Source organism: Trichosurus vulpecula, chromosome 4, assembly GCF_011100635.1.
Source record: "Trichosurus vulpecula isolate mTriVul1 chromosome 4, mTriVul1.pri, whole genome shotgun sequence".
NCBI lineage: Eukaryota > Metazoa > Chordata > Mammalia > Diprotodontia > Phalangeridae > Trichosurus > Trichosurus vulpecula.
The window spans coordinates 97,308,200-97,335,366 of NC_050576.1; the positions used below are offsets into that span (position 1 = coordinate 97,308,200).

At 36.1% G+C, this 27,167-nt stretch overlaps 1 protein-coding gene across 1 annotated transcript in view; it reads right to left on the bottom strand.

The window, feature by feature from the left end:
- The window catches only part of DENND1B (DENN domain containing 1B), a 388,444-nt gene that overhangs the window by 149,380 nt on the left and 211,897 nt on the right, over positions 1–27,167 (bottom strand). The window contains exons 6-7 of the mRNA XM_036754915.1: positions 8,177–8,246; positions 4,516–4,596 (exon numbers count right to left, since the gene is read on the bottom strand). Of these exons, the coding sequence (XP_036610810.1) occupies positions 4,516–4,596; positions 8,177–8,246 (151 nt within the window). The remainder of the gene's footprint in view (positions 1–4,515; positions 4,597–8,176; positions 8,247–27,167) is intronic.

Sequence of the window (27,167 nt, forward strand, 5' to 3'; positions counted from 1 at the left end):
AGAAATAAAACCACAAAGAACCCAAAGAGCAATTGAAAAATCCATGGTGGACCTAAATAGGCTACATTCAAGACATCACAGATCATAGACATAGCAGAATACCAAGATGAAACTCAGTAGACAATTGTTATAAACCCAGAAAAGGAACACCAAATCATGTTCTTTTAATAAGTTTGTATTGGTTTTTTCTTCATTTGTCTGTTTTTGCACAATATTTCTAGGGTAGATAAATCTCTCAACTACCACAGGCTTCCATTATTAAGTTATCATTTTTTCTCTGTTTCAGAGTTGCCTAAAACAACAACAGTTTCAATGACTTGACCAGAATCAGAGACAGTTATGTGTGAGGGGTGGAATTTAAACACAAATCTCCCTGGGTTTCAGGTTAGCTCTCTATACATTATACTATGCTGTCTCTCTCTCTAAGGCCTAGGTTCAAGTCCCATCTCTGATATGCAATATCTATGTGAACCTTGACAAGATTACTTAACCCTCACTGCTCTAGGCAACAACCTAATCTGTAAGTTGCAGAGAAGGTGTCACTTGAACTCGCAGAAACAATTTCCTTACCTGAGAGTTTCCTACAACAATAAAATAACAGGTCCAATCCCCATCCTTCTTTATTTCCATATAGAAAACACAATTTTATGTATCTTTGATTTTTGTCAAGCTTTGTGGAAATTAAAGGCTTTGTTATCAACATACGAAATTTAAATTTTATTTTGATATTTTTTTCCTTTGCACTGGCCTAAAGTAAAGCTAAAGTTTTCCAAGATGAGAAAAAGTCCTCAAAGATCTCACAAATTTGTTCATTCTAACTGGCAAATTTACAAGTAAGAATCATAAGGGAGCTCCTAGAATGGCCCCTGGATAACCTATGTTTCAAAAATACCAGTTATGTGATTGAACAACCACCAAAACAGATTAACTCACACAGCAAATTATGACAGTTAAAGGATGTGAAAAAAAACTGTCAGGATTGTCATCTAAGAATAATTTAAGGGCGGCTGGAAAGTAGGGACTTGTGTGAGCTCCCCCGCCCCAGGTCACTCCAAATACCTATGAAAAATGGCTCCGAACAAATTCTAGAACTGCAAAACCCACAAAACAGCAGAGGAAGCAGGGCTCCATCCAAGGACAGCCTGGATGGTTGCAGGGTAAGGTCTATTGCACGGAAATGGGAGCGGAGTGGAGCAGAGCCCAGCATGAGCCGCGCCTGGACCAAACAGACTGGGAGCCGGGCAGAACAGACCCTAGTGCCCTGAATCAGTGAGCTGTGGTAGTTACCAGACTTCTCAACCCACAAACACTAAAGACAACAGAGAAGGTTAGTGGGAAAACCTGCAGGGACAGAGTGAAAGGAGTTCACAGTTTGGCTACCACCCAGGGAGCAGCGAAAGTGATGCAGCTCTGAGGTTACTTACAAAATTACAGCTGCAGTTGCTTCCAGCCCCAGGCTCACCTGGTGGGAGGAATTAAGTGGTGAATCTGAGCAGAAGTGCAGAGCCAGTTCAGATCTGAGTCTAGTCCAGATTGGTGGTTCTTGGGGGAGGAGGAGTAGCGCTGGTGTGGCTGAGCTTGCTGTGTAGAAATAGCTCTGAAAACAATAGCGCAGCTCCTCAAGCTTGCGAGAATGTACTCTCTACTCTACAAGCAGTCATACCCTGCTGAAAAACTCAAGAGTCAAGTAAGTTGGCTGGGAACGTAGCCAGGCAGCGAAAAAGGACTCAGATTCAGAATCAGACTTTGGAATTTATCATTAGTGATAAAGAAGACCAAAACATACAGCCAAAAGAAAGTCGACAGAGTCAAAGAACCTACATCAAAAGCCTCCAAGAAAACCATTAACTGGTCTCAGGCCATGGAAGAGCTCAAAAAGGAATTGGAAAAGAAAGTCAGAGAAGCAGAAGAAAACCTGTGAAGAGAAATGAGAATGATGCAAGAAAACCATGAAAAACAAGTCAATGATTTGCTTAAAGGAGACACAAAAAATATTGAAGAAAATAACACCTTAAAAAATAGACTAACTCAAATGGCAAAAGAACTCCAAAAAGCCAATGAGGAGAAGAATGCCTTGAAAGGCAGAATTAGTCAAATGGAAAAGGAGATCCAAAAGACCACTGAAGAAAATACTACCTTAAAAATTAGATAGGAGCAAGTGGAAGCTAGTGACTTTATGAGAAATCAAGATATTATCAAACAGAACCAAAGGAATGAAAAAATGGAAGACAACGTGAAATATCTCATTGAAAAAACAACTGACCTGGAAAATAGATCCAGGATTACCTGAAAGCCATGATCAAAAAAGACCCTAGATATCATCATTCAGGAAATTATCAAGGAGAACTGCCCTGATATTCTAGAAACAGAGGGTAAAACAGAAAACTCCTAGGAATATTGTTGCCAAATTCCAGACCTCCCAGATCAAGAAGGAAATACTGCAAGAAGCCAGAAAGAAACAATTTGAGTATTGTGGAAACACAATCAGGATAACACAAGATCTAGAAGCTTCTACCTTAAGGGATCGAAGGGCTTGGAATATAGTATTCCGGAGGTCAATGGAGCTAGCACTGAAACCAAGAATCACCTACCCAGCAAAACTGAGTATCATGCTCCAAGGCAAAATATGGACTTTCAATAACATAGAGGACTTTCAAGCTTTCTCAGTGAAAAGACCAGAGCTGAATACAAAACTTAACTTTCAAACACAAGAAACAAGAGAAGCATGAAAAGGTAAACAGGAAAGAGAAATCATAAGGGACTTATTAAAGTTGAATTGTTCTGTTTACATTCTTACATGGAAAGATGATGTGTGTAATTCATGTCAGGGTAGCTGAAGGAAATATACACACACACAACACACACACACACACACACACACACACACACATATATATATACATATATATGTATATATATGTATAGACAGAGGGCACAGGGTGAGTTGAATATGAAGGGATATCTAAAAAAAATAAAATCAAATCAAGAAATGAGAGAAAAATATATTTAAAGAGGGAGAAAGGGAGAGATAGAATGGGGTAAATTATCTCGCATAAAAGTGGCAAGAAAAAGCATTTCTGTAGGAACGGAAGAGTGGGCAGGTAAGGGAGAATGAGTGAATCTTGCTCTCATCAGATTTGACCTGAGAAGGGAATAACATACATACTCAATGGGGTATCTTACCCCACAGGAAAGAAGGAGGAAGGAGATAAAAAAGGGGGGATGACAAAAGGGAGGGCAGATAGGGGGAGGAGGTAATCAAAAACACATCCAAAAAAGAACAGGGTCAAGGGAGAAAACTGAATAAAAGGGGATAGGATAGGAAGGAGCAAAATATAGTTATTCTTCACAACATGAATACTGTGGAAGGATTTTACATAATAATACGCATGTGGCCTCTGTGGAATTACTTGCCTCCTTAGGGAGTGTGGGTGGGGAGGGAAAAGGGGAGAGAATTTGGAACTCAAAGTTTTAAAAGCAGATGTTCAAAAAAAAAGTTTTTTCATGCAACTAGGAAATAAGATATACAGGCAATGGGGCATAGAAATTTATCTTGACCTACAAGAAAGTAAGGGAAAAGGGGATGGGGGGGGAGGTGACAGAAGGGAGGGCTGACTGGGGAAGGGATAACCAGAATATATGCCATCTTGGAGTGGGGGGGAGGGTAGAAAAGGGGAGAAAATTTGTAATTCAAACTCTTGTGAAAATCAATGCTAAGAACTAAAAATATTAAATAAATTAAAAAATAATTTAGGACCATCACCAATATTTTCCTGGAAGAATAAGTGTCAAAACAGAAACTTTTGTTTCAAGTTTTAATGTAAAACTACTGTGGTTCCAATTGATCAAACAAGCATTTATGAAGCACCTATTCTATGTGTTCCAGGCCTAGTGTTAAGTGTTTAGGATACAAATACATACATAAACCTAGGTCTTTGAGGAGCTTATATTCTCCTAGCAGGATACAGTATTTTTACAAATAAGTAAATAAACAACACATACAAAATAAATACATAGAGATTGGGTAGGAATGGGAATCCGTAAGGAAATCAGGAAGAGTATCTTAAAGGAGGTGGAGAACGTGAACTAAGTTTTGCAAAGAACTAGGTATGCCATGTAGTAAAGATGAGAAGGAAGAAAATTCTAGCATAGGGAGGAGGGCCAAGAGTACAAGCCTGTGCATAAATACAGAGGTAGGTAATGAAATGACATGTAAACATTATATTGGCCAATTTAGCTGGATTTTAGAGTGTGTGGTGCAAAATAATGTGCTATCAGCCTGGAAGAGAGCAGGCTACAAGATTATAAAGGGCTCTTAAATGTCAAACAGAGGAGTTTGTATTTTATTCTAAAGACAATGGCAGGAGCTCCTAGGGGAAATAACAGTCTGAGAAAGTAGATAGGGATAAAATGACTAGAGGGTGTGGATTAAGAGAAGTGAGACCTAGGAAGATGTGGAAGGAAAGAGGTTAAAATCAGTTACAAGAAATAAAAAAATATACAGGTAATACTCACCACATTCAAACTGACAGAAGTGTTTGCCTTTGGTACAGGGTGGCTGTATATTGATTTTAGCATATCATTCAAATCATTTTCCTGAGGGAGGAAAAAGGGCACAAGTCCATTTTATAAATTGATCATACTGCAAATTAATGGATCTTTGAAACAAAATTACTTATCAGGACCAATTTCAAGCACACATAATTTAATAAAAATCTTGAGTTCCTATGTATTTCTCATGTGCATTTTCTCTGCCAATTTTTTACAAGTGCAAAACTTATAATTCCAATAAATATAAACTTACCTGCAGAAATACCTATCTCTGGGAAATAGCAGTAGCTATATTTCTTTAACATAAATATTTCTTCTGGCAAAATCTGTTTATTTTCTTTACCATGAAAAGCACACGGCAGTAATAGAAGATAATTCCAAAAAGATAAAAGTAGATTTGTACTTGTAAATCATAAATCACATTTTCTTCTCTGAGGAAGAAGCTGAGTTTTTAAAAGAGTAGCAGAATTTTCATGTGATGAGTGAATTATCCACATCTAAATCCATACTCTACTAAAATGTGCAAGAAGTAGATTACTCTGACAGATCCTTCCTCACTGGCTGTTGCTATCTCACACTTAGCCCACAATGTAGCAGTCTCTAAGCAAAAGATTTAACACTTCATTTTCTATAAATGTCTACTACAAAGTACTACAAATCATACAGTTATATGTGCATATAATATAAATATATATCACATGTGTAAAGCCAAAACAAATGTACGCAACTTTTATATTTATTTTTTAATTTGCTATTCTTTGTTTCAAAATTTTCTTTAACTAAGACAATACATAACGAAAGAGGCAGAGATGTGCTAGACACTTAAGGAACACAAAAGGAGCTTTTGAAGAAATTAGAATAATAAAAATTACACACACTTCTCTAGCGCTTTATATTTACGAAGGACTTTCCTCAAAAACCTGGGAGTTAAGTAGTGAATTTTTTTTTTACATTTCACAGATGAGGAAACTCATTCCATAATTATTATTATTATTATTAATATAAAGCAATTTAAGCTTTATACTATACAAAGGCAAAAAAGCTTTATAATACTTTGTATAATTTGTGATCCTGTGAAGCAGTAGAATAGATATTATCCCCATTTTACAGATCCTAAAATTGTGCCTTAGGATGTTAAGTTACTTATCAGTCACTTTTAATCCACATCCTCTTAAATCTAGTTACTCTACACCCTAAGCCCTATGTTTCTACCATACTGTGCTGCTTCTAAGAAAATGGCTGATTATGTGTTTTCTCTTGGCTTTAACAACCCACAGTTACCTAAACTGGATCTTAAAGGGTGATTCTAGAAGCATGTACTTTTATGAATTTATGGTACTGATTACACCTGAAAAAGTTAATTTGCAGCTGAGGCATTTTCTGCTTGATCATTCAATGAGTTTATAGAATATTGTAGAAAATGGTGTATGATTTCCATAATTTCCTTGCTATGTTTGTTTTCATCATGATGGATATTATTACTGTATATATGAATGTCTGCATACACACTGACATTGAAAAATCAGGTGTTTGTTTCATTTTTAAAGGATTAAAAAGTGTTTATTTCAGGACATAAAACAACTTAACAAAAAAGAAGCATACCTTTAACAACAAAACTAAATAGAAATGTGTTAAATATTTTAACATTATAGAAAGTGAACTTATTGTTATGTACTCTGGGGGCAGCTGGGTGGCTCAGTGGATAAAGCACTGGGCCTGGAGTTAGGAAGACCTGAGTTCAAATCTGACATCAGATATTCATTAGTTGTGTGATCCTGGGTAAGTCACTTAATCTTCATTGGTCTTAATCTAATGGAGAAGGAAATGCCAAACCATTCCAGTATATTTGCCAAGATCATGAGGGATCATGAAGACTCAGGCACAACTGAACAACAATAACATGCACTCTGTGAAATTCCCCCTTAGGAACTACTAGTGCCAGAAGACAAGCATTCTTTCATAATACCCTTATCTAAAGACTTTTCCTTGTTTAGCTATTTTACATATTTATGGATTTCTGTAAATCAATCTCTCAAGTCTTTTTGTCCCCCAAAATGCATACCACCATTTGTGTGATTAATTCCTTATATTATTAAATGGGGAAATAGGTATCCTAGAATATAATTATTATAATTTATCTTACTGCCCTATTCTACGTATAATTTAAAGTTTAGGGCAGGGGCAGGGAATAAGGCAGATATTTTATTGACTTATTTATTTATTTTTAAGATTGGGTTTCCAGAACTCAGTTCTCATGTAGGCTGGAAGTACCCCGTACTCATTCATGAGTAGGGGTATAATACTGGTGCTGATTAGCACAAGCGCTCTGATCTGCTACTTACAATCTGCATTAGTTTACCCTTTTTTAGGCTATCTGGTCACCTCCTTAGAGACTCACCACACTGATACCATAACAGTATCTTATTGACAAAGCCTACCTGAAGCTCTGAGCGCTAGTGATAAAGCAATCTACTAGCTTCAGCCTCCCTGGTAGACAGGATTTCAAAGATGCATCACCACCATACCCAACATGTCAAATATTTTTAAAGTAACTTCAGACACTCATTCTGAGTTGAAGGTCTTTGAAAAGAGAAAGTCAATAGTTTAATCTAAAATCAAATCCTACAAAAGAAGTACTTACCATATTTTTTTAGTTTAGAAAAATTTACTTCAAATAATTTGAAATTTCTATAACTTGAAATTATGATTATTATTGTTATCATTATATGACAGTAGAAAGGAGAGAAACTAAGAGAGACATGAGGTAGTTTGTTCAAGTTTACATAAAGACTGGAAAAAACTATACTTGGAAAAAAAGCAATAAACCTAGAAAAATGCTAATAATACACTAAAACCAACTCCTTGAATACACTTGAAACCAACTCCTTACTGATAAAACTGAAAAACTGTAAAGAGTTTGATGGTACAAAAGAGGTCATCTGCTATTCAGGTGACAATAGTTAAAAAGCTCATCACTTCAGAATAGAAGATTTGAAGTTTAAGAATAAAAAGAATGCAAAACAAATAAAAGCAACTACTTTGGGCCTCTATGAAAAAGAACAAATTAACAGGGAAAAATAATCAAATTCATTATTCTCCAGGCATATATAGCAACTTAATCACAATAATTAAACTCGTCTATGCCAGAATATCTCATCAGAAATTTTACATCTTAACAACTGTAAGAAAAGATTTTCCCGAACATTTTCAGGCATTTTATCTGAGAAGATCTGGCTGGTCATTGTCTTTTTTATTTTTCAACTATATAAAGCACGAACAAATAAATGAACACCGTTAATACTAATGAGATAAAGACAAAGTAAATCTTTTGCTTTATTATCCAGGATAATTGCTCATGAAAATAAAAACTGTGTTGATTTATTATTTAAATTAAATGCTGCAAGCAATTTGCTTTCTTCTTAAGAGACAAAGAAGTAAAGCAGTAATGGACTACCCCTGAGTCAATACAATTTCTCTCTAAATTCTCTCTTACTAGAAATGACAGTGAAAAGGAGAAATATTCCTCTTCCTCCATTCAAATGTAGCAGTGAATGCTGCTGTTACTGAATCATTTTAAATATAAAACTTTACTGTAAACACCATCCCCCCAAAAAGGATTGCTTACCAGATCCTTAGCCAAATAATCTGCCAAAGTATTTAAAAGCTTGTAGTACACCTCAAACCATGGAAGGTAGCTGAAAAAAAATATTTAAAATACGTATGTAGAAAGAATTGAAAATTCATATGGCAATAAAAAGTAATGTAAGCATATTATTTAAAATATTTGATGTGATCTAAGACACAAAAAATACACTAATAAATGAATGAATGAATGAATATAATATTCTGTTCCAGGCATATAATTTTTCCTAATTGTTATTTAAAATACATCCATCTCAACAAATTAGCTGCATATTTTACTACTATCTTCATGAGATTTTTATTCAATATTTCTATTACATAGCAAGTTTTGTTAATTACTTAGTTGTATTCTATGATATTCATCAAAAAATTTTAAAGATAAACATAAACTAACAGGACAGGCTCTAGCACCCTGAATCAGTGAGCTGTAGCAGTTATCAGACTTCTCAACCCACAAACACCAAAGACAACAGAGAAGGTTAGTGGGAAAAGCTGCAGGGGACAGAGTTCACAGTTTGACCACTGCCCCAGAGGCAGCAGGGGAGGTGCAGCTACAGAAGGACAGCTGTAGTTACTTCCGGCCCCAGGCCCACCTGGTGGGAGGAATTAAGTGGCGGATCAGAGCAGGAGTGCAGAGCCAGCTGAAGATTTGCATCTGGTCCGGGTTGGTGGTGCTTGAGGAAGGAGGAGTGCTGGGGCGGCAGAGCTGGCTGTATAGAAATAGCTCTGAAATCAGCGGTGCATCCTCTCAAGCTTGGAACAAAGTACTCTTTGCTCTACAAGCAGTCACACCCCGACGAAAAACTCAAGGGTCAAGTAAGTTGGCTGGGAACATGGCCAGGCAGTGAAAAAACACACCCAGATTCAGTCCCAGACTCTGGAATCTTTCTTTAGTGACAAAGAAGAACAAAACATATGGACTGAAGAAGTCAACAAAGTGCAAGAGCCTACACCAAAAGCCTCCAAGAAAAACATGAACTGGTTTCAGGCCATGGAAGAGCTCAAAAAGGAGTTGGAAAAGAAAGTTAGAGAAGTAGAAGAAAAAGTGGGATGAGAAATGAGAATGATGCAAGAAAACCATGAAAAACAAGTCAATGACTTGCTAAAGGAGAACCAAAAAAATACTGAAAAAAATACTGAGGAAAACAACACTTAAAAAAATACGCTAACTCAAATGGCAAAAGAGCTCCAAAAAGCCGATGAGGAGAAGAATGCCTTGAAAGGCAGAATTAGCCAAATAGAAAAGGAGGTCCAAAAGACCACTGAAGAAAATACTACCTTAAAAATGAGACTGGAGCAAGTGGAAGCTAGTGACTTGATGAGAAATCAAGATACTATAAAACAGAACCAAAGGAATGAAAAAATGGAAGACAACAATGTCAAATATCTCATTGGAAAAACCACTGACCTAGAAAATATATCCAGGAGAGAGAATTTAAAAATTATTGGACTACCTGAAAGCCATGATCAAAAAAAGAGCCTACATATCATCTTTCAAGAAATTATCAAGGAGAACTGCCCTGATATTCTAGAGCCACAGGGCAAAATAGAAATTGAAAGAATCCACAGATCACCTCCTCAAATAGATCCTAGAAAGAAAACTCCTAGGAACGTTGTCACCAAATTCTAGAGCTCCCAGATCAAGGAGAAAATACTGCAAGCAGCCAGAAAGAAACAATTTGAATATTGTGGAAAAATAATCAGGATAACACAGGATCTGGCAGCTTCCACATTAAGGGACCAAAGGGCTTGGAATATGATACTCTGGAGGTCAATGGAGCTAGGATTAAAACCAAGAATCACCTACCCAGCAAAACTGAGTATCATGCTCCAAGGCAAAACATGGACTTTCAAGAATATACAGGACTTTCAAGCTTTCTCAGTGAAAAGACCATAGCTGAATAGAAAATTTGACTTTCAAACACAACAATCAAGAGAAGCATGAAAAGGTAAACAAGAAAGAGAAATCATAAGGGACTTACTAAAGTTGAACTGTTTTGTTTCCATTCCTACATAGAAAGATGATGTGTATGATTCATGAGACCTCAATATCATAGTAGCTGAAAGGAATATGCATATTTATATATGTGTATACATATATGTATATATGTGTATGTCTATATCTGTATATATGTAGGTATACACACATACATACACAAAGGGCACAGGGTGATTTGAATATGAAGGGATGATATCTAAAAAAATAAAATCAGTTTAAGGGATAAGAGAGGAATATATTGAGAGAGGGAGAAAGGGAGAGATAGACTGAGGTAAATTATCTTGCATAAAAGTAGCAAGAAAAAGTGGTTCTGTAGGAAGGGAACAGGGGGCAGGTGAGGGTGAATGAGTAAATCTTGCTCTCATTGGATTTGACCTGAGGAGGGAAGACCATACACACTCAATTGGGTATCTTACCCCACAGGTAAGAAGGAGGAAGAAAATAAAAAAGAGGGGATCACAGAAGGGAGGGCAGATGGGGGGAGGTGGTAATCAAAAACAAACACTTTTGAAAAGGGACAGGGTCAAGGGAGAAAATTCAATAAAGGGGTATAGGTTAGGAAGGAGCAAAACATACTTAATCTTTCACAACATGAGTATTGTGGAAGGGTTTTACATAATGATTCACATGTGGCCTATGTTGAATTGCTTGCCTTCTTAGGGACAGTGGGTGGGGAGGGAAGAGGGTAGAGAATTTGGAACTCAAAGTTTTAAACACAGATGTTCAAAAACAACAACAACAAAAAGAAGTTTTTTCATGCAACTAGGAAATAAGATACACAGGCAATGGGGCATAGAAATTTATCTTACCCTACAAGAGAAGAAGGGAAAGGGGGATGGGAGGGCTGACTGGGGAATGGGGCAACCAGAATATACGCCATCTTGGAGTGGGGGGAGGGTAGAAACGGGGAAAAAATTTGTAATTCAAACTTCTGTGAAAATCAATGCTGAAAACTAAATATATTAAATAAATTTTAAAAAATACTCAACACAGAATATCAATTTAGCATACCATGACAAATTTGGCAATAAAAGTACTGTAGATATAAATGAGTTAATAAAGAATATTTTAGTCTTTCCAAACTCACATTATTTTTATTGTCAGAAAATTTTATAAAAGAAAATGGTAAACTATTTATTCAGTTAAAATACAATGCCTTCAATGAACCTTACCAAGATGAAACACAGATTAAACTGATAAAATCTGAGGAAATAGTATCTATCTGCATTTATTTCTACTGAGAATACACAATATAAATTGTTTTATAATGATACTTTTCCATATCAAATGCATCTAACTGTAATACATTTTTTTTAATTTTTTAGTTTACAACAGATAGTTCTACATAATTTTGAGTTCCAGATTTTCTCCCCTCCCTCCCCACTCCATCCCCAAGATGGCATGGAATTTCATACAACTACCACGAATGACTTCACATTGAATTAATTTATACACTAGTCAAGTTGCGGAGAAGAATTACGACCAATGGAATGAATAATAAGAAAGAAGAAACAGAACCAAAAAAAAACAAACCCAAAAACGAAAACAAAAGAGAAGAGAAAAAGACAAGCATGAAGTGTGCCTCAATCTGCATTCAAACTTCATAGTTCTTTCTCTGGATGTAGATAGCATTCTTCATCGTGAGTCCTTTGGAGTTGTGCCTGCACTTTGTGTTACTGAGAAGGGTGAAGTATGTCAGGGTTGCTCCTCACGGAATCCATATATCTGTGGTTGCGTACAGTGTTCTTCTGGCTCTGTTCCGCTCACTCAGCATTATATCATGTAGGATTTTCCAGGTTGTTATGAACTCCGTATCATCCCCATTTCTTATGGCACAATAGTATTCCATTACCTTCATATACCACAGCTTGTTCAGCCATTCCCCAACTGATGGACATCCCTTTGATTTCCAATTCTTGGCTACCACAAAAAGAGCCGCTATAAATATCCTTGTACATATGGGTCCTTTTCCAGCTTGTGTGATTTCTTTGGGATACAACCCTAGAAGTGGTATTGCTGGGTCAAAGGGTATGAACATTTTTATAGCCCTTTGGGCATAGTTTCAATTGCTCTCCAAAATGGCTGGATCATCTCACAACTCCACCAGCAATGTAACAATGTTCCAATTTTCCCACATCCTTTCCAGCATTCATCATTTTCCTGTTTTGTTATTTTAGCCAATCTGACAGGAGAGATGTGATATCTAAGAGTTGTTTTGATTTGCATTTCTCTAATCAGTAGTGATTTAGAGCATTTTTTCATATGCCTATAGATAGCTTTAACTTCTTCCTCTGAAAACTGCCTGTTCATATCCTTTGACCATTTCTCAATTGGGGAATGGCTTGTATTCCTATATATTTGGCTCAGTTCCCTGTATATTTTAGAAATGAGGCCTTTATCAGAGATACTAGTTGTAAATATTTTCTCCCAATTTTCTGCTTCCCTCCTAATTTTTGTTGCATTGGCTTTTTTTTGTACAAAAATATTTCGATTTAACATAATCAAAATTATTCATTTTGCATTTTGTAATGCTCTCTATCTCTTGTTGGGTCATGAATTATTTTCTTTTCCATAAATCTGATAAGTATTAACTATTCCTTGCTCTCCCAAATTACTTATAGTATCAGCCTTTACTCCTAAATCATGAACCCAATTTGATTTTATTTTGGTATATGGTGTAAGATATTGGTCTATGCCCAGTTTCTGTCCTACCATTTTCCAATTTTCCCAGCAGTTTTTGTGAAATAGTGAATTATTAGCCCAGAAGCTGGCCTCTTTGGGTTTATCAAAGAGTAGATTACTATAGTTGTTGACTTCTCCATCTTGTATTCATTCCTATCCTATTCCACTGATCCACACCTCTGTTTCTTAGTCAGTACCAGGTAGTTTTGATGACTGTTGCTCTGTAGTACAGTTTAATATCTGGTATGGCTAGGCCACCTTCTATAGCATGTCTTTTCATTAATACTCTAGATATTCTAGACCTCTTGTTTTTCCAGATGAATTGTGTTATAATTTTGTCCACCTCAGTAAAATAATTTTTTGGTAGTTCGATTGCTTTAGCACTGGATAGATTAATTTAGGTAAAATAATCATTTTTATTATATTAGCTCGGCCTAACCATGAGCAACTGATATTTTTCCATTTATTCAGATCTGACTTTATTCGCGTTAAAAGTGTTTCATAGTTATGTTCACGTAGGCCCTGGGTTTGTCTTGGCAAATAGACTCCCAAATATTTTATAATGTCTACAGTAACTTTGAATGGAATTTCTCTTTCTATCTCTTGCTGTTGGGCTTTGTCAGTAATGTATAGGAATGCTGAGGATTTATGTAGGTTTATTTTATATCCTGCAACTTTGCTAAAGTTGTTTATTATTTCAAGTAGTTTTTTACTTGATTCTCTAGGATTCTCAAAATAAATCATCATATCATCTGCAAAAAGTAATAATTTAGTTTCTTCTTTTCCTAATCTAATTCCTTCAATTTCTTTTTCTTCTCTTATTGCTATAGCTAATGTTTCTAGTAACAAATTGAATAGTAGGGGTGATAATGGACATCCTTGTTTCACCCCGATCCTATTGGGAATGCATCTAGCTTATCCCCATTACAAACAATGCTTGTTGATGGTATTAGGTAGATGCTATTTATAATTTTAAGGAAGGTTCCATTTATTCCTATGCTTTCTAGTGTTTTTAATAGGAATGGGTGTTGTATTTTGTCAAAGACTTTTTCTGCGTCTATTGAGATGATCATATGGTTTCTGCTAGTTTTGTTGTTGATATGGTCAATTATGCTAATAGTTTTCCTAATACTGAACCAGCCTTGCATTCCTGGAATAAATCCTACCTGGTTATAGTATATTATTCTCGTGATGAGTTGCTGCAGTCTTCTTGCTAATATTTTATTTAAAATTTTTGCATCAATATTCATTAGGGAAATTGGTCTATAATTTTCTTTCTCTGTTTTGACACTACCTGGTTTGGGTATTAGTACCATATTTGTGTCATAAAAAGAATTTGATAGGACTCCTTCTTCACCTATTTTCCCAAATAGTCTACAAAGAATTGGAATTAGTTGTTCTTTAAATGTTTGATAGAATTCACATGTAAAACCATCTGGCCCTGGAGATTTTTTCCTAGGGAGTTCATTGATGGCATGCTCAATTTCTTTTTCTGAGATGGGGTTATTTAGAAATTTTACTTCCTTTTCTGTTAACCTGGGTAGTTTATGTTTTTGTAGATATTCATCCATATCTCTAAGGTTGTCAAAGTTATGGGCATACAATTGGGCAAAATAATTCCTAATTATTGTTTTGATTTCCTTTTCATTAGAGGTGAGCTCACCCTTTTCATTTTTGATACTGGTAATTTGATTTTCTTCTTTCTTTTTTTTAATTAAATTGACCAAAGGTTTATCAATTTTATTGGTTTTTTCATAAAACCAGCTCTTTATTTTATTTATTAATTCAATAGTTTTCTTGGTTTCAATTTTATTAATCTCTCCTTTGATTCTCAGAATTTCTAATTTGGTATTTAATTGAGGATTTTCAATTTGCTCTTTTTCTAGCTTTTTCAGCTGTATGCCCAGATTATTTATCTCCTTTTTCCCTATTTTATTCATGTAAGCATTTAGAGAAATAAACTTCCCCTAAGATCTGCTTTTGCTGCATCCCATAAGTTTTGGTATGTTGTTTCATTATTGTCATTCTCTTGAATGAAGTTATTAATTGTTCCTCTGATTGGTTCTTTGGCCCACTCATTCTTTAGAATTAGATTATTTAGTTTCCAATTAGTTTTTAGCTTATTTTTCCATGGTTCTTTATTAAAAATGATTCTTATTGCATCATGATCTGAAAAGGATGCTTCGACTACTTCTGCCTTTCTGCACTGGACTGTGAGGTTTTTATGTCCTAGTATATGGCCAATTTTTGAGTATGTGCCATGTACTTTTAAGGAGAAAGTATATTCCTTTTTATCTCCATTCAGTTTTCTCCAGAGGTCTATCACATCTGCATTTTCTAAAATTCTGTTTACCTCCTTAACTTTTTTCTTATTTATTTTGAGGTTAGATTTATCAAGTTCAGAAAGGGGGAGGTTGAGGTCTCCCAATATTATAGGTTTGCTGTCTATGTCTTCCTATAACTCCCCTAACCTCTCCTCTAAGAATTGGTATGCCTTACCACGTGGTGCATATATGTTAAACAATGATATTGCTTCATTGTTTATGGTTCCTTTTAGCAGGATATAATGTCCTTCCTTATCTCTTTTAATTAAATCTATCTTTACTTTTGCTTTGTCTGAAATTAGGATTGCTACACCTGCTTTTTTTACTTTAGCTGAGGCACAATATATTTTACTCCAGCCTTTTACCTTTACCCTGTGTGTATCCCCGTTTCAAATATGTTTCTTGTAAACAGCATATTGTAGGATTATGGTTTTTAATCCATTCTGCAATCTGCTTCTGTTTTATGAGAGTGTTCATCCCATTCACGTTCAGAGTTATGATTTCGATCTGTGTCTTTTTCTCCATCCTATTTCCCCCTGTTTATGCTTTTATTTCTCCCTTTTCCCTTCTCCTCCTCAACAAAGTTTTGCTTTTGACCGCCGCCCTCCTCAGTTTACCCTCCCTCTTTATTCCCCTCCCTTATCTTAACCATTTCCCACTTGCTACTTCTCCCCTCCCTTCTGACCCCCCCCGTTTTTCCCCCCTTCCCCTCCTACTTCCCGTAGGTCAAGTTAGATTTCTAAACTTATCATGGTATGTTATTCCCTTCTTGAACCAGATCAGATGATAGTAAAGCTCAAATACTGCTCTTCTCCCTCCCTTCTTTCCCTCTACTATAATGTTTTTGTGCCTGTTCATTTGGTGTAATTTACCCTTTTCTACTACCTCCTTACCTCTTTTCTCATAGCCCTCCCTTTACATCTCTTACTTATGTTTTTTATCTTTACATCAGTTAGTTTATACAGGCATTCACAATCTATGTATATCCCTTTCAATTGTCATAATAGCTGTACCATTCTCAAGACTGACATATATATATATGTATATGTGTGTGTGTGTGTGTGTATACACGTATATAACATACATATGATGATATAATCCCACATAAAGATACAGACAACCTGCCCTTATTGGTTAATAAGGTTTGTGGGGGTTTTCCCCCCTGGTTACCTTTTTATGTCGCTCTTGAGTTTTGTATTTGGAGATCAAATTTTCCATTGAGTTCTGGCCTTTTCATCAGGAAGGTCTGGAATTCCCTTATTTCATTGAATGTCCATCGCCTTGCCTGAAAAATTATGCTTAGTTTCGCTGGGTAGTTGATCCTTGGTTGTAGTCCCAGCTCTTTTGCCCTTCAGAATATTATATTCCAATTTCTCCTGTCTTTTAATGTGGAAGCTGAGAGATTCTGCGTGATCCTTACTGTAGTTCCACGATATTTGAATTGCTTCTTTTGGCTGCTTGCAGTATTTTCTCCTTTAGTTTATAGTTCTGAAATTTGGCTATAATATTTTTTGGTGTTTTCAGTTTGGGATCTCTTTCAGGGGCTGATCGGTGAATTCTTTCAATGACTATTTTGCCCTCTGGTTCTAGGACCTCTGGGCAGTTGTCTTTGATAATTTCTTCAAAGATACTGTCAAGGCTCTTTTTTTCATCGTGGATTTCCGGTAGACCAATAACTCTTAAATTGTCTCTCCTGGATCTATTTTCCAGGTCAGTTGTTTTCCCAATCAGATATTTCACATTTTTTTCTATTTTTTCTTTCTGTACATTTTGTTTTACTACTTCTTGGTGCCTCATAGATTCATTAGCTTCCACTTGCTCAACTCCAATTTTTAATGAGTTAGTGTTTTCATTTTGCTTTTGAGTCTCCTTTTCCAATTGGTTGATTTTGCCTCTCAGGGTGTCATCTTCTCTCTCTAGATTCTGAATCTCCGTAGCCATTTCGCCAATCTTTTTTTCTATATTTTCTTTTAGCTCCCTAATTTGATTTTTAAAATCCTCCTTTAGCTCTTCCAGCAGTGCTTTTTGGGCTGGAGACCACTTCACATTACCTTTTGGGGTATCCAACGCATCTACAATGTCATTGCTGTCCACTTCCATATTAGTATTTTGATCATGCCTGTCTCCATAAAAAGAATCTATTGTCCTCGGTTTTTTTCTGTTCTTCTTCATGTTTGTTGGTTTGCCTCTTCCTGGCTTTACAACAAATTTCTACCTTTGGGCCTCAGGGCTCTCTGTCCCAGCTTTCTTATTCTGGGGGTTGTGAGTCTAGAACTATAGCCTTCAGTTTCCTGAGGTGTGGGGGAGGGGTCTGGCTCCCTGATGTCTCACTCCCTATGGTTGCTCTCCAGCACTGTTGCTATTCAGCAATGGTCTCAGTTGTTTGTTGTTTGAGCTGATGTCTGGCACTTCCCCTGGGGGAGCAAGATTACGTCTGGGCTCCTAGCGTTGACCCCTGCAGACTCTGCCCCTCTGGGACTGATGAACTTCTACTATTTGACCACTGAAGCCCCACTACTTTCTGCTCAGTTCCAGCGTTCTTTTTGTTTTTTCCCAAGGAATTCTCTGGGTGGGGAGGAGAGGGATTAGAGCCGTTTACCTGGGCATTATGTCTCCCGGAAGTTCAGGAAGCTGAGTCTGGGCTGCAAGTGTCAGGAGTTGGTGTTTTCCCGGCTGGTGGTGTTACACTGCCTCTCCTCGCTTCCAAAGACTGCCGTCCTGTGTTGGGAATCCTGGGGATCTCCGCCGGTTTCGGGCGCCCAGCTTTCTCCCAGCCTGTCTCCCACGTGGATTTCCCAGCCGGCCGCTTCCGCTTTGGTCTGGAGCAGCTCCGCACAGAGAACTCTCCGAGCCTACAGGTTCATGCCTTCGGCCTTTCAGACTCTCCCAGCTCAGAGATTTGCCCCACGCAGACTGCTCGCGGTTTCTAACTCTCTCAAATCTGCTCAAATTCACTTTTTTATAGGAATCTGACAGACCCTGTGAGACAGCTCCAGTAAGACGCTGCCTTCATGCGGCCATCTTGGCTCCGCCCCCCCAATACATTTTTTTACTAAAGAAAATTATCAGGAAAAAAACAGCTAATAAAAGACGATATAGGATGAATTCCAACCTAGGATTACACATAATGTTTTCATCCTTTATCCCTACTTAATTGCTACTGAATGAAGGAATGAAACTGGCTCTCACTATAGTAATCTTTTTTTACTCCTCCCTAAATTGTTTCTCTATTCCACTCACCAGAGGTTAATGCCAGGCTTTCTCTTCCCTCCTCAAGCCTCCCATACCCTTCTTTCTCTCCTCTCCCTCAGAAAAGAACCCCACCTCATACATGACTAAGAAAACAGCCACATTACTCATAATCTCCCTATTGTGCCCTTTTCTACATTTACTCCTCAAGATTGTGTCTTTTACTGCAAACTCTGGTAAGGTTCAGGAAGGCTAATTAATTAACCTCTCTCTCTCTCTCCTCTCTCTCTTTACACATACACACACACACACACACTCCAACCCTTCCTATATCTCCATCAGACTGATCCCACAATAAGTCCTTCTCTGTAATCTTGAATATCTTTCTGGTTCCTTCTCCGCTAACTACCAAAATGCATCCTGAAAAATACCTGACTAGACTCTACCACTTCTCTCAAGCTGTAATCTTATCTTTCTTCCCTTTTGCATCCAAATGCCTAGAAAAAATACTTATAGTTGCTTCCACTTTCTCTCTTCTCACTAACTTCTCAACTATTTACAATCTGACTTTCAAAATCACTGTTTAACTAAAAGAGTTCTCTTCAAAGTTGCCAATGATTTCTTAAGAGCCAATGCTGTGGCTTTCTTCTCAATCTTTCCTGATGGTGCAATATTTAACACTACTGAACTCTCCATTCCATGGGTTTTCCTGACACTGCTTTCTCTTCCCTGACTATTCCTTCTCAATCATCCTTTTGGGGTTACCTTCCATTTCATGCTCCCTATGGGTCTAAGCCACAGCTATATCATGAGCCCCCTTTAAATATTTCTATTCTCTTCCACCTGGCAACTTCATCAGCTCTCATGAGTTTAATGATCATTTTAATGCAAATTACTATTAGATCTATCTATCCATTGCTATTCTCTCTCATGAGGCCCAGTTATGCATTTCTGTCTTGTTTATTTCATACTACAAGTCCCAAGGGCACTTCAATCTCAACATGAACTCAGCTGAACTCTGACCCCTTGAACACATTCTAATTCTGAATTTCCCTATCTCTGCTGCAAGTCTTTCCAGTCACCTATGTTCACAACCCTAGCATCATCTTTGACCCCTCACTCTCCTTCAACCCACATATCCAGTCTATTTCTAAACCCTAAGCAGAAAGTAACTTTTTTTAAAATGCAGCAAATTATCACTAGAATTGCCTTTGTAATATTACTATTCATTTTGAAAACTTTAAAAAAACCTTTATTCTTAATCATCCAAATGTTGATAGTTTTACTAAATGAAGAAGTCAAGTTACACACACATACATACAATATTTTCTTGACAAGGAAACTTGTAACTACTATAAAGCATTTTAAATTATTCTCATAAAAAATATATACTCCTATACTATATTATTACATCACTATACTAATATACTATACTACTATATACATGTATATTAAACTCAATAACAGTATCAGAAAACATGGTTTTAGTAGTTTATTAAAATGTTTCTTGCCTTTTTTTTAAAAAAAGTCCAACAGCTATAGTGACTTCAAAATCTGTCTTTTCTACCTGCACAGTATCTCTTGCAGCTATCTCGTTTTCTATTCACATCAAGCCTTTAGCAACTCTTCTCTATATCACTGCAATAGGCTCCACCATCCAAGGTGTTTTCTTAAGTATAGATTATAATCATGTTACTCCCCTACTCAATAAAAGCAGATAGCTTTTATTTGAATAAAATATAGGCTTCTCTGGTTAACTTTTAAAGTACTTCACAATCTAGCCTCAGCTTGCTTCTGTAACCTTAATACACTCTAAAGTACAGTCAAATAAGCCTTCTTGAAACATAATATTCCATCTCCCATCTCCAAAATTTTACCTTGTATTGACTATATATATATATTTTGCATATACTTATTTAAGAACTTATGTGTATGGTGTCTCTTCTAAAAGAATCACTGATGGTCCCTAATGGGAAGGACTGTTCTATTCATCTTCGCATTTACAGTACTTAGGACAGTTCTGTTGTTCATCCTTTGTTTTCAAAAAGGACCAATGACATCAGGAGGTGATGTCTTGACTTGTGCATGAATTGGATTTAAGTGAGGTAGAGTTGTACAAAGTCAAAGTCATCAGTTTTACTCTGTCTTCCTGAGTCATTGGAGTCCAGGCAGGACAAAAGTCAGAGACTGGTGATGGCCCAGGTATCTTTGATGTTTGACCAGGCTATAAGAGCTACACAGCACCTTCTTTACCCACTTTCATAAGACTTTGGAACAAACTGTTCTCATCTATCTGTCCATTCTGCCAGGGAAATTCTTCACATGGTTGAGGTAGACATCCCCCTAACTCACCGACAGGTCTGAGGTTTGCAGGTTACTCTCAACATGGGTTAGCCCATCTGCTGAGACAGTTTAACTGGGTGTGGGTACTGTGCATGCCACAGATCCCTGGAGCCACAGGAGAGCTGTGTGAAGGTGGATACCACAGTAGGTGCTTAATAAATGTCTACTACTTGACTGACAGCTTGATGAAATGAATTCTTCCATGTTATAACTCCTATACTAAAAAAAATTTAATAATTAGTAAACTAATAGATTGCTTTCAGTGTCTTGAAGAGAAAAAAATTTTTAAATGCAGTAAGTTATCACTGGAAGTACTTTTGCAATATGACTTCATTTTGAAAAAAAATGCTTTTTTTCTTAATCATCCAAATGCTGAGAATTTTACTAAATGAAGTAGCAAAATCCCACACACATGACATTTTCCTGACAAGGAAACAGGAAAATATCATAAAGCATTTAAAAATATTCTCATAAAAACCTATTAATTAGGAGATTAAACTCAGTAACTTGTAGGATCAGAAAATATGATTTTATCATGTTTTACTTATTAAAATGTATCATGCTTTCATTGTTTAAAAACAAATCCAGCAGCTATGGTGACTTCAATATCTTCACTGGAGGGTTGTAATTGACATAACTATTTTTTCAAAAACTCAGTGGTAAGAGAATCCTCTAAGAAGCCAAAAACTCTGTATACACCAAACTCTGCCAATCTATTCTTTGAGTGACAATACAGAGATACTCTAAGACAGGGTTTTTTTTAAGTTTAAGTTGTTTGTCCTAAAAGACTGTGATGATATTCCTCATATGCTTATTTCCTACTTTTTCTCTAAAAGTTCCTAGTACATCACTTCATGGACAGCAATAATAGGAAATTAGGCTTTTCGCTGTATTAGTTCTTTTTTCCTTATTAATAAACTTGATGACAAAGTACATGACATCTGAATGTAGTCATTCAACAAACATGGGAGTGGCAAGTAATCTAGTCTGCCTTTAATTATAAAATGGAGGGGAATCATGAATGGTTCTGAAAATGTAAATGGGACCAAAATATTAAGAATCTTACATGTCAAGTTGAGAAGTAGGAGCAGTGATCCCTCAAACCCAGCCTAGGCAAGATAATCAAGGAGATATTTCTCTTAATGACTTCAAATCACCTGTCCCATGTGAATTATATTCTCAGATACTAAGAGAATAAGTTGATGTAACTGTAGAACCATTATAATTAACAACTAAAAGACTTGGGAGAATTTTAAGAGGTAACATAAGACCACAGATGGGCAAAAGTTATTGGAAAAAAACCAGAGGAGTAGAGTAAGCAAATTATAGAATAGTGAGTTTGACTTTGATTACAGAAAAAATTCTAGCAATAGTTGATGAAGACCTGAAAGCTGAGTAACTTCATCAAAAATAGCCAAACAAAACTTCCTTTTAACAAGGTGATATTAAGCTAGTACTATCAAAGTATGTGTTGATTTAATTTGGAGAGGCTCATCAAATTCTTCATAGAATTACCCTACCTCTTCATTCTCTGCAACAATACCAGTGCAAACATGTAATATATTCATGGTGTGAATGCTTTTCCTAGATTTTAGGAAACTATTTCATTATTTTTTGCTATTCTTATGGGAAAAATGAAAAGAGTGGGCTACATGATAGTCTTAGAATTGGTTGAATGGCTACCAAAGTGGAGAACCTGCAACCTCGAGGCCAGATGTGGCCCTCTAGTTCCTCAAGTGAGACCCTTTGACTGACTCCAAATTCAAATAATGCTATATAAAATGAATTTCTATGGGACCCTGTCTGTACCTGTCTATGCTGTCCAGTCAATCCCTTTCAATGATAAAAAGCAAGAGTTGCACTCCACATTTTCCTACTAGCTGGGCTAGAATTCCCAAGCAATCAGTAAATCAGTAAGCATGTACTGAATGCCTATGTGTCAGGCAATGTTCTAGGGATACAAATACAATTGATGAAATCTCTATTTGTGAGGTATCAATATTACAAGGGGGGAAACAAGTACATATACAAATAGATACAGAATAAACACAAAGAGAGTAATTGTATATGAAATGTAACAAAATACAAGGCATTTTATGAGGTAGAGCACTAGCAGTTGGGGGCAATTAGGTATCACAGTGGATAGAGTGCCAGGCCTGAAGTCAGGAAAACTCATCTTCCCAAGTTCAAACCTGGCCTCAAAAACTTACTAGCTGTGTACTCCTATGTGCGTCAGTTTCTTCATTTATAAAACGAGCAAGAGAAGAAAATGGTAAACCACTCCATATCTTTGCCAAGAAAATCCCAAATGGGGTCACAAAGAGTTAGACATGACTGAAACATCTGAACAATAACAAATGATCTGTCTGCCTAGCCCTCCTACCTATCTATCTATCTATCTATGTATCTATCTATCTATCTATCTTTTACTCGTAGGGGAAAAATTATTAAGGGTTTTCCATATTCATATACACATTCCATATACTGTGGGACTGAAGTTACAAAGAAAAAAGGAAGTATTAGCCTTGACCTCAGATAGTTTAACATTACACTTACAAGATTTTTATTACAATTCTAAGTATACATCATTTCCCTGCCAGCGGAATATAAGCTTTTGGAAGGCAGAGACAGTTTTCCATTTTGTCCTTTTAACAGTTACAGCACCTTGCATAGTGCTCTGAACAGTGAACTCCTAATAAATATCTGTTGGCCTCAACCAAAGTGAAAGTGGGTTACAATGTTCTGAACGTAATTTTGCATTTTAACCCTTTTCATAGGTTGACACAGTTTTTTTTAAAATCATCCACTGTTATTCAGCCTTTTAGTAATGAACCTCTCCTTACTCAATTTAACAAAAATGGGTTTCCAAAGTCTTAGGAACTTCTGGAACTTGCATTTTACAACCTTTAGAAATTATAAATCATAAAACAAACCTAAAGAGAAATTCCACATATATTAAGTATAAAATACTTGAAATCCTATCTCCCAACACATATATGTAGGAAATATAGGAATACAACTACAAAACCCTACTTACAGAAATAAAAAATGACCTAAATAACTGAAGAGGTATTAATTATTCTAGGGTAAGCTGAGCCAATGCAAGACAAACAGCATTATGTAAATTAATTTAATTATTCAATGACACACCAATCAAACTATTAAAGGATTACTTTAGAGAACTAGAAAAAAGGTAATGAAATACCTGAAATGTCCTGAATGTCAGGACAAGAATCTCAAGGAGAGAAAATGGAAAAAAAAAGTGAGGAGGAAGGAAACCTAGCGATAGCAGATATAAAACTATACTACAAAGCAGTAATAATTAAAATGATTAGGTACTAGTTAAGAAATTGAGAGAGGCGGGGGGAGGGAGAGAGACTGAGAGAGATTAAAGAGTGAAACAGATCAGACACACAACATAAAAATGCAAAACAACAAAGAAATCAAGTGTTTGATAAACCCAAAGCTACTAAGGTAAGAACTCAAAAACTGCTGGAAAACAGGAAAGCAGTCATACAGAAACTAAATACAGACCCATTTTTCTCCACACTATACCAAGAGAAGCTCCAAATGGATTAATAAATTATACATAAAAGGTAACATTATAAATGGAATAGAAAACCAGGGAAGAAACTACTTTTCATATTTCTGGATAAGGAGTTCATGATCAAACAAGGGATTTCACAAGATAAAAGGACAACTTTGCATAAAATTAAATAGGTTTGCACAAACTAAACCAATAAGAAAAGAAACATGATTGGGGGAGGGGGGAAACTGTACAGCAGATAAAGGTCTCATTTCCAAGATATATAAGGATTGATTTCGGTTTATTAGAAGACTGACAAACGGCCAAAGGAAATTAAATCAGCCAACAAGAATTTACTAAACACTTACTATGTGTCATAGGTGCACTATGATAAGAACTGGGGATACAAAAAAAGGCAACAACAAAAACTTTTTTCTCATGAATTCACAATCTAATGGGGGAGACAACATGTAAACAACTATGTACAAATAAGATATAAATATGATAAACTTTAGACAATCTTAGAGGGAAGACACCAGCCTTAACTGGGACAAGGAAAGGCTTATTGAAGATGGTGAGATCTCAGCTGGGATCTGAAAGCCACCAAGGAAGCCAGGAGATAGAAAAAAGGAGGGATAGAATTCCAGGCACAGATGACATCTGTAAAAACTTCTGGGGTTAGGAGATGGAGTGTCTTGTGTAAGGACGATAAGGAGGCCAATGTCATTAGGTCCCACAACATATGGAGCCAAGTTATAAAGAGTTTAAAAAACCAAACAAAATATTTTATATTTGATCCTGGAGGTAATAAGGAGTCAGTGGAGTTAACTGGATAGTAGGGTGACTTGCTAAGACTTGAGCTTTAAACAGGGAACAACTGTTCTCAACAGTCAAAAGGAAAAATACTCCAATTTGCTAAGAATTAAGAAATGCACCTTAAAGGAAGGTCCCAACTCATACATATTGGATTGACAAAGTTCACAAAAAAACTCAAAAATGGAGGAGACGCAGAAAAATAGGCATACTAATGCATTGTTGGAAGAGCTGTGAATTGAGCCAGCAATTTTTGAAACAATTTAGAACTATGTTCCAAAAGTTATTAAAGTGTGCATACCTTTTGACCCAGTGATACTATAACTAGGCCTATTCATCAGAGATTTAAAACAACTACAACAACAGCAAAAGAACATATACATGCAAAATATTTTAGCAGCTATTTTTTCATGGTAAAAAACTGGAACCATAAGTGCAACCCAACAATTGGGGAATGGCTGAACAAATTATGGCATATGAATATAATGGAACACTATTGTGATTTAAGGAAAAATGAAGGGGACAATTAGAGAGAAACCTGGGAAGACATATATAGAACTGATTCTGAGTGAAGTAAGCAGAACCAAGAGAGCAATTTACACAGTAACAACAAGGTGAAGACAAATAACTCAGAAAAACAGGAACTGTGAACAATGCAATGACTAACTATAATTCTACAGGGCTCATTATGAAGCATACTATCCTACCTCCTGAGAGAATGATGACATAGACTCAAGGTATAGAATGAAACATATATGTTTTGGACATGACCAATGTAAGAAATGTGTTTTGTTTGCATGTGCATATTTATTACAGGAGCTTTGTTTTTATTTTCTTTTTTTTAATTTTTTTGAGGGTAGAAGGCAGGGCAACTGGGGTTAAGTGACTTGCCCAAGGTCACACAGCTAGTAAGTGTGTCAAGTGTCTGAGGCCGCATTTGAACTCAGGCCCTCCTGACTCCAGGGCTGGTGCTCTACTCACTGTGCCACCTAGCTGCCCCTGTTTTTCTTTATTTTCAAATGGAAGGGGGAAGAGAAAAATCAGTTTTTGTTCAATGAAAATAATTAATTTTTTTTTAAAATCTAGTGTCACAAAAACAAACTGAGGTGTTGTTGGAAAGTATTTCTAGAGGATGGTTAAGAGGCTGTTCTTTAAAAAAATTAAACCAAAAGGCTTTTTTGCAGGTAATGGCATAAAGATTAGTTTTGGATTTAAAATATCTTCCATGTAAACTAAAGAAGGGAGATTTTATTAACCGTAAACTCTCTACAAATAGAAGTTGTAATATCCTTCTTGGGTTGAAGGCTGTCAATTTGAACTTTAATTTCCTTGTTAGTTTTTAAGTAAGATTCAAATTATTCAATAAACACTAACAAAGATACAAGAGGTAGTGTGGTGTAGTGAATAGTACGGGATTTAGATTCAGGTAATCTGAATTTATAACCTAATCCTGACACACAGTAAATATGTCGCCGAGGAAAAATCATTGAACCTCTCTGATCCTCAAGAAAATCTCTAAGACTGTAAGTTGTAGACTGGTTGCCATCTGTACAAGCAAAAAGAGTTCCTACACCTTGACATAATGACGTAGACAAAACAATCAATTTTTAACACACAGTGGTTTAGAAGCTGTCAAACTGATTAATGTTTTTAGAATAAGGCTAAATACAATCTACTCAAAGTTAAAGTCCAACTTTAAAGTTAAGGTCAAATTCAGGCCAGGCCTTCTTGTTCTAATCAATTTACAAACTTCAACAAGGAAATAAATTTATTTTTTAAACTGCAACACACAGAGTAGTGATTTGATAAGAATATAATTACTTCAGCAATTTAATAAAAAATGAAATGAAATGACTTCATGAACAACAAAAAAGAAACAACTTGTTTTAAAAAAAACCACTTCAGTGTTATGACTTCCTTAGGCTACAAAAAAAGATAAAATGAATACATCATGACTAATAATTTTTAAATGCTGGGAAGGACATATTTATGGTTCATTTACAAAATTATTTTCTTCATACAGTTTAATAACTAGAAAACAAAAGAAAGACCTATACACAAAGTCACTGGTCAATTTTGTTACTATTAGAAAGCATCC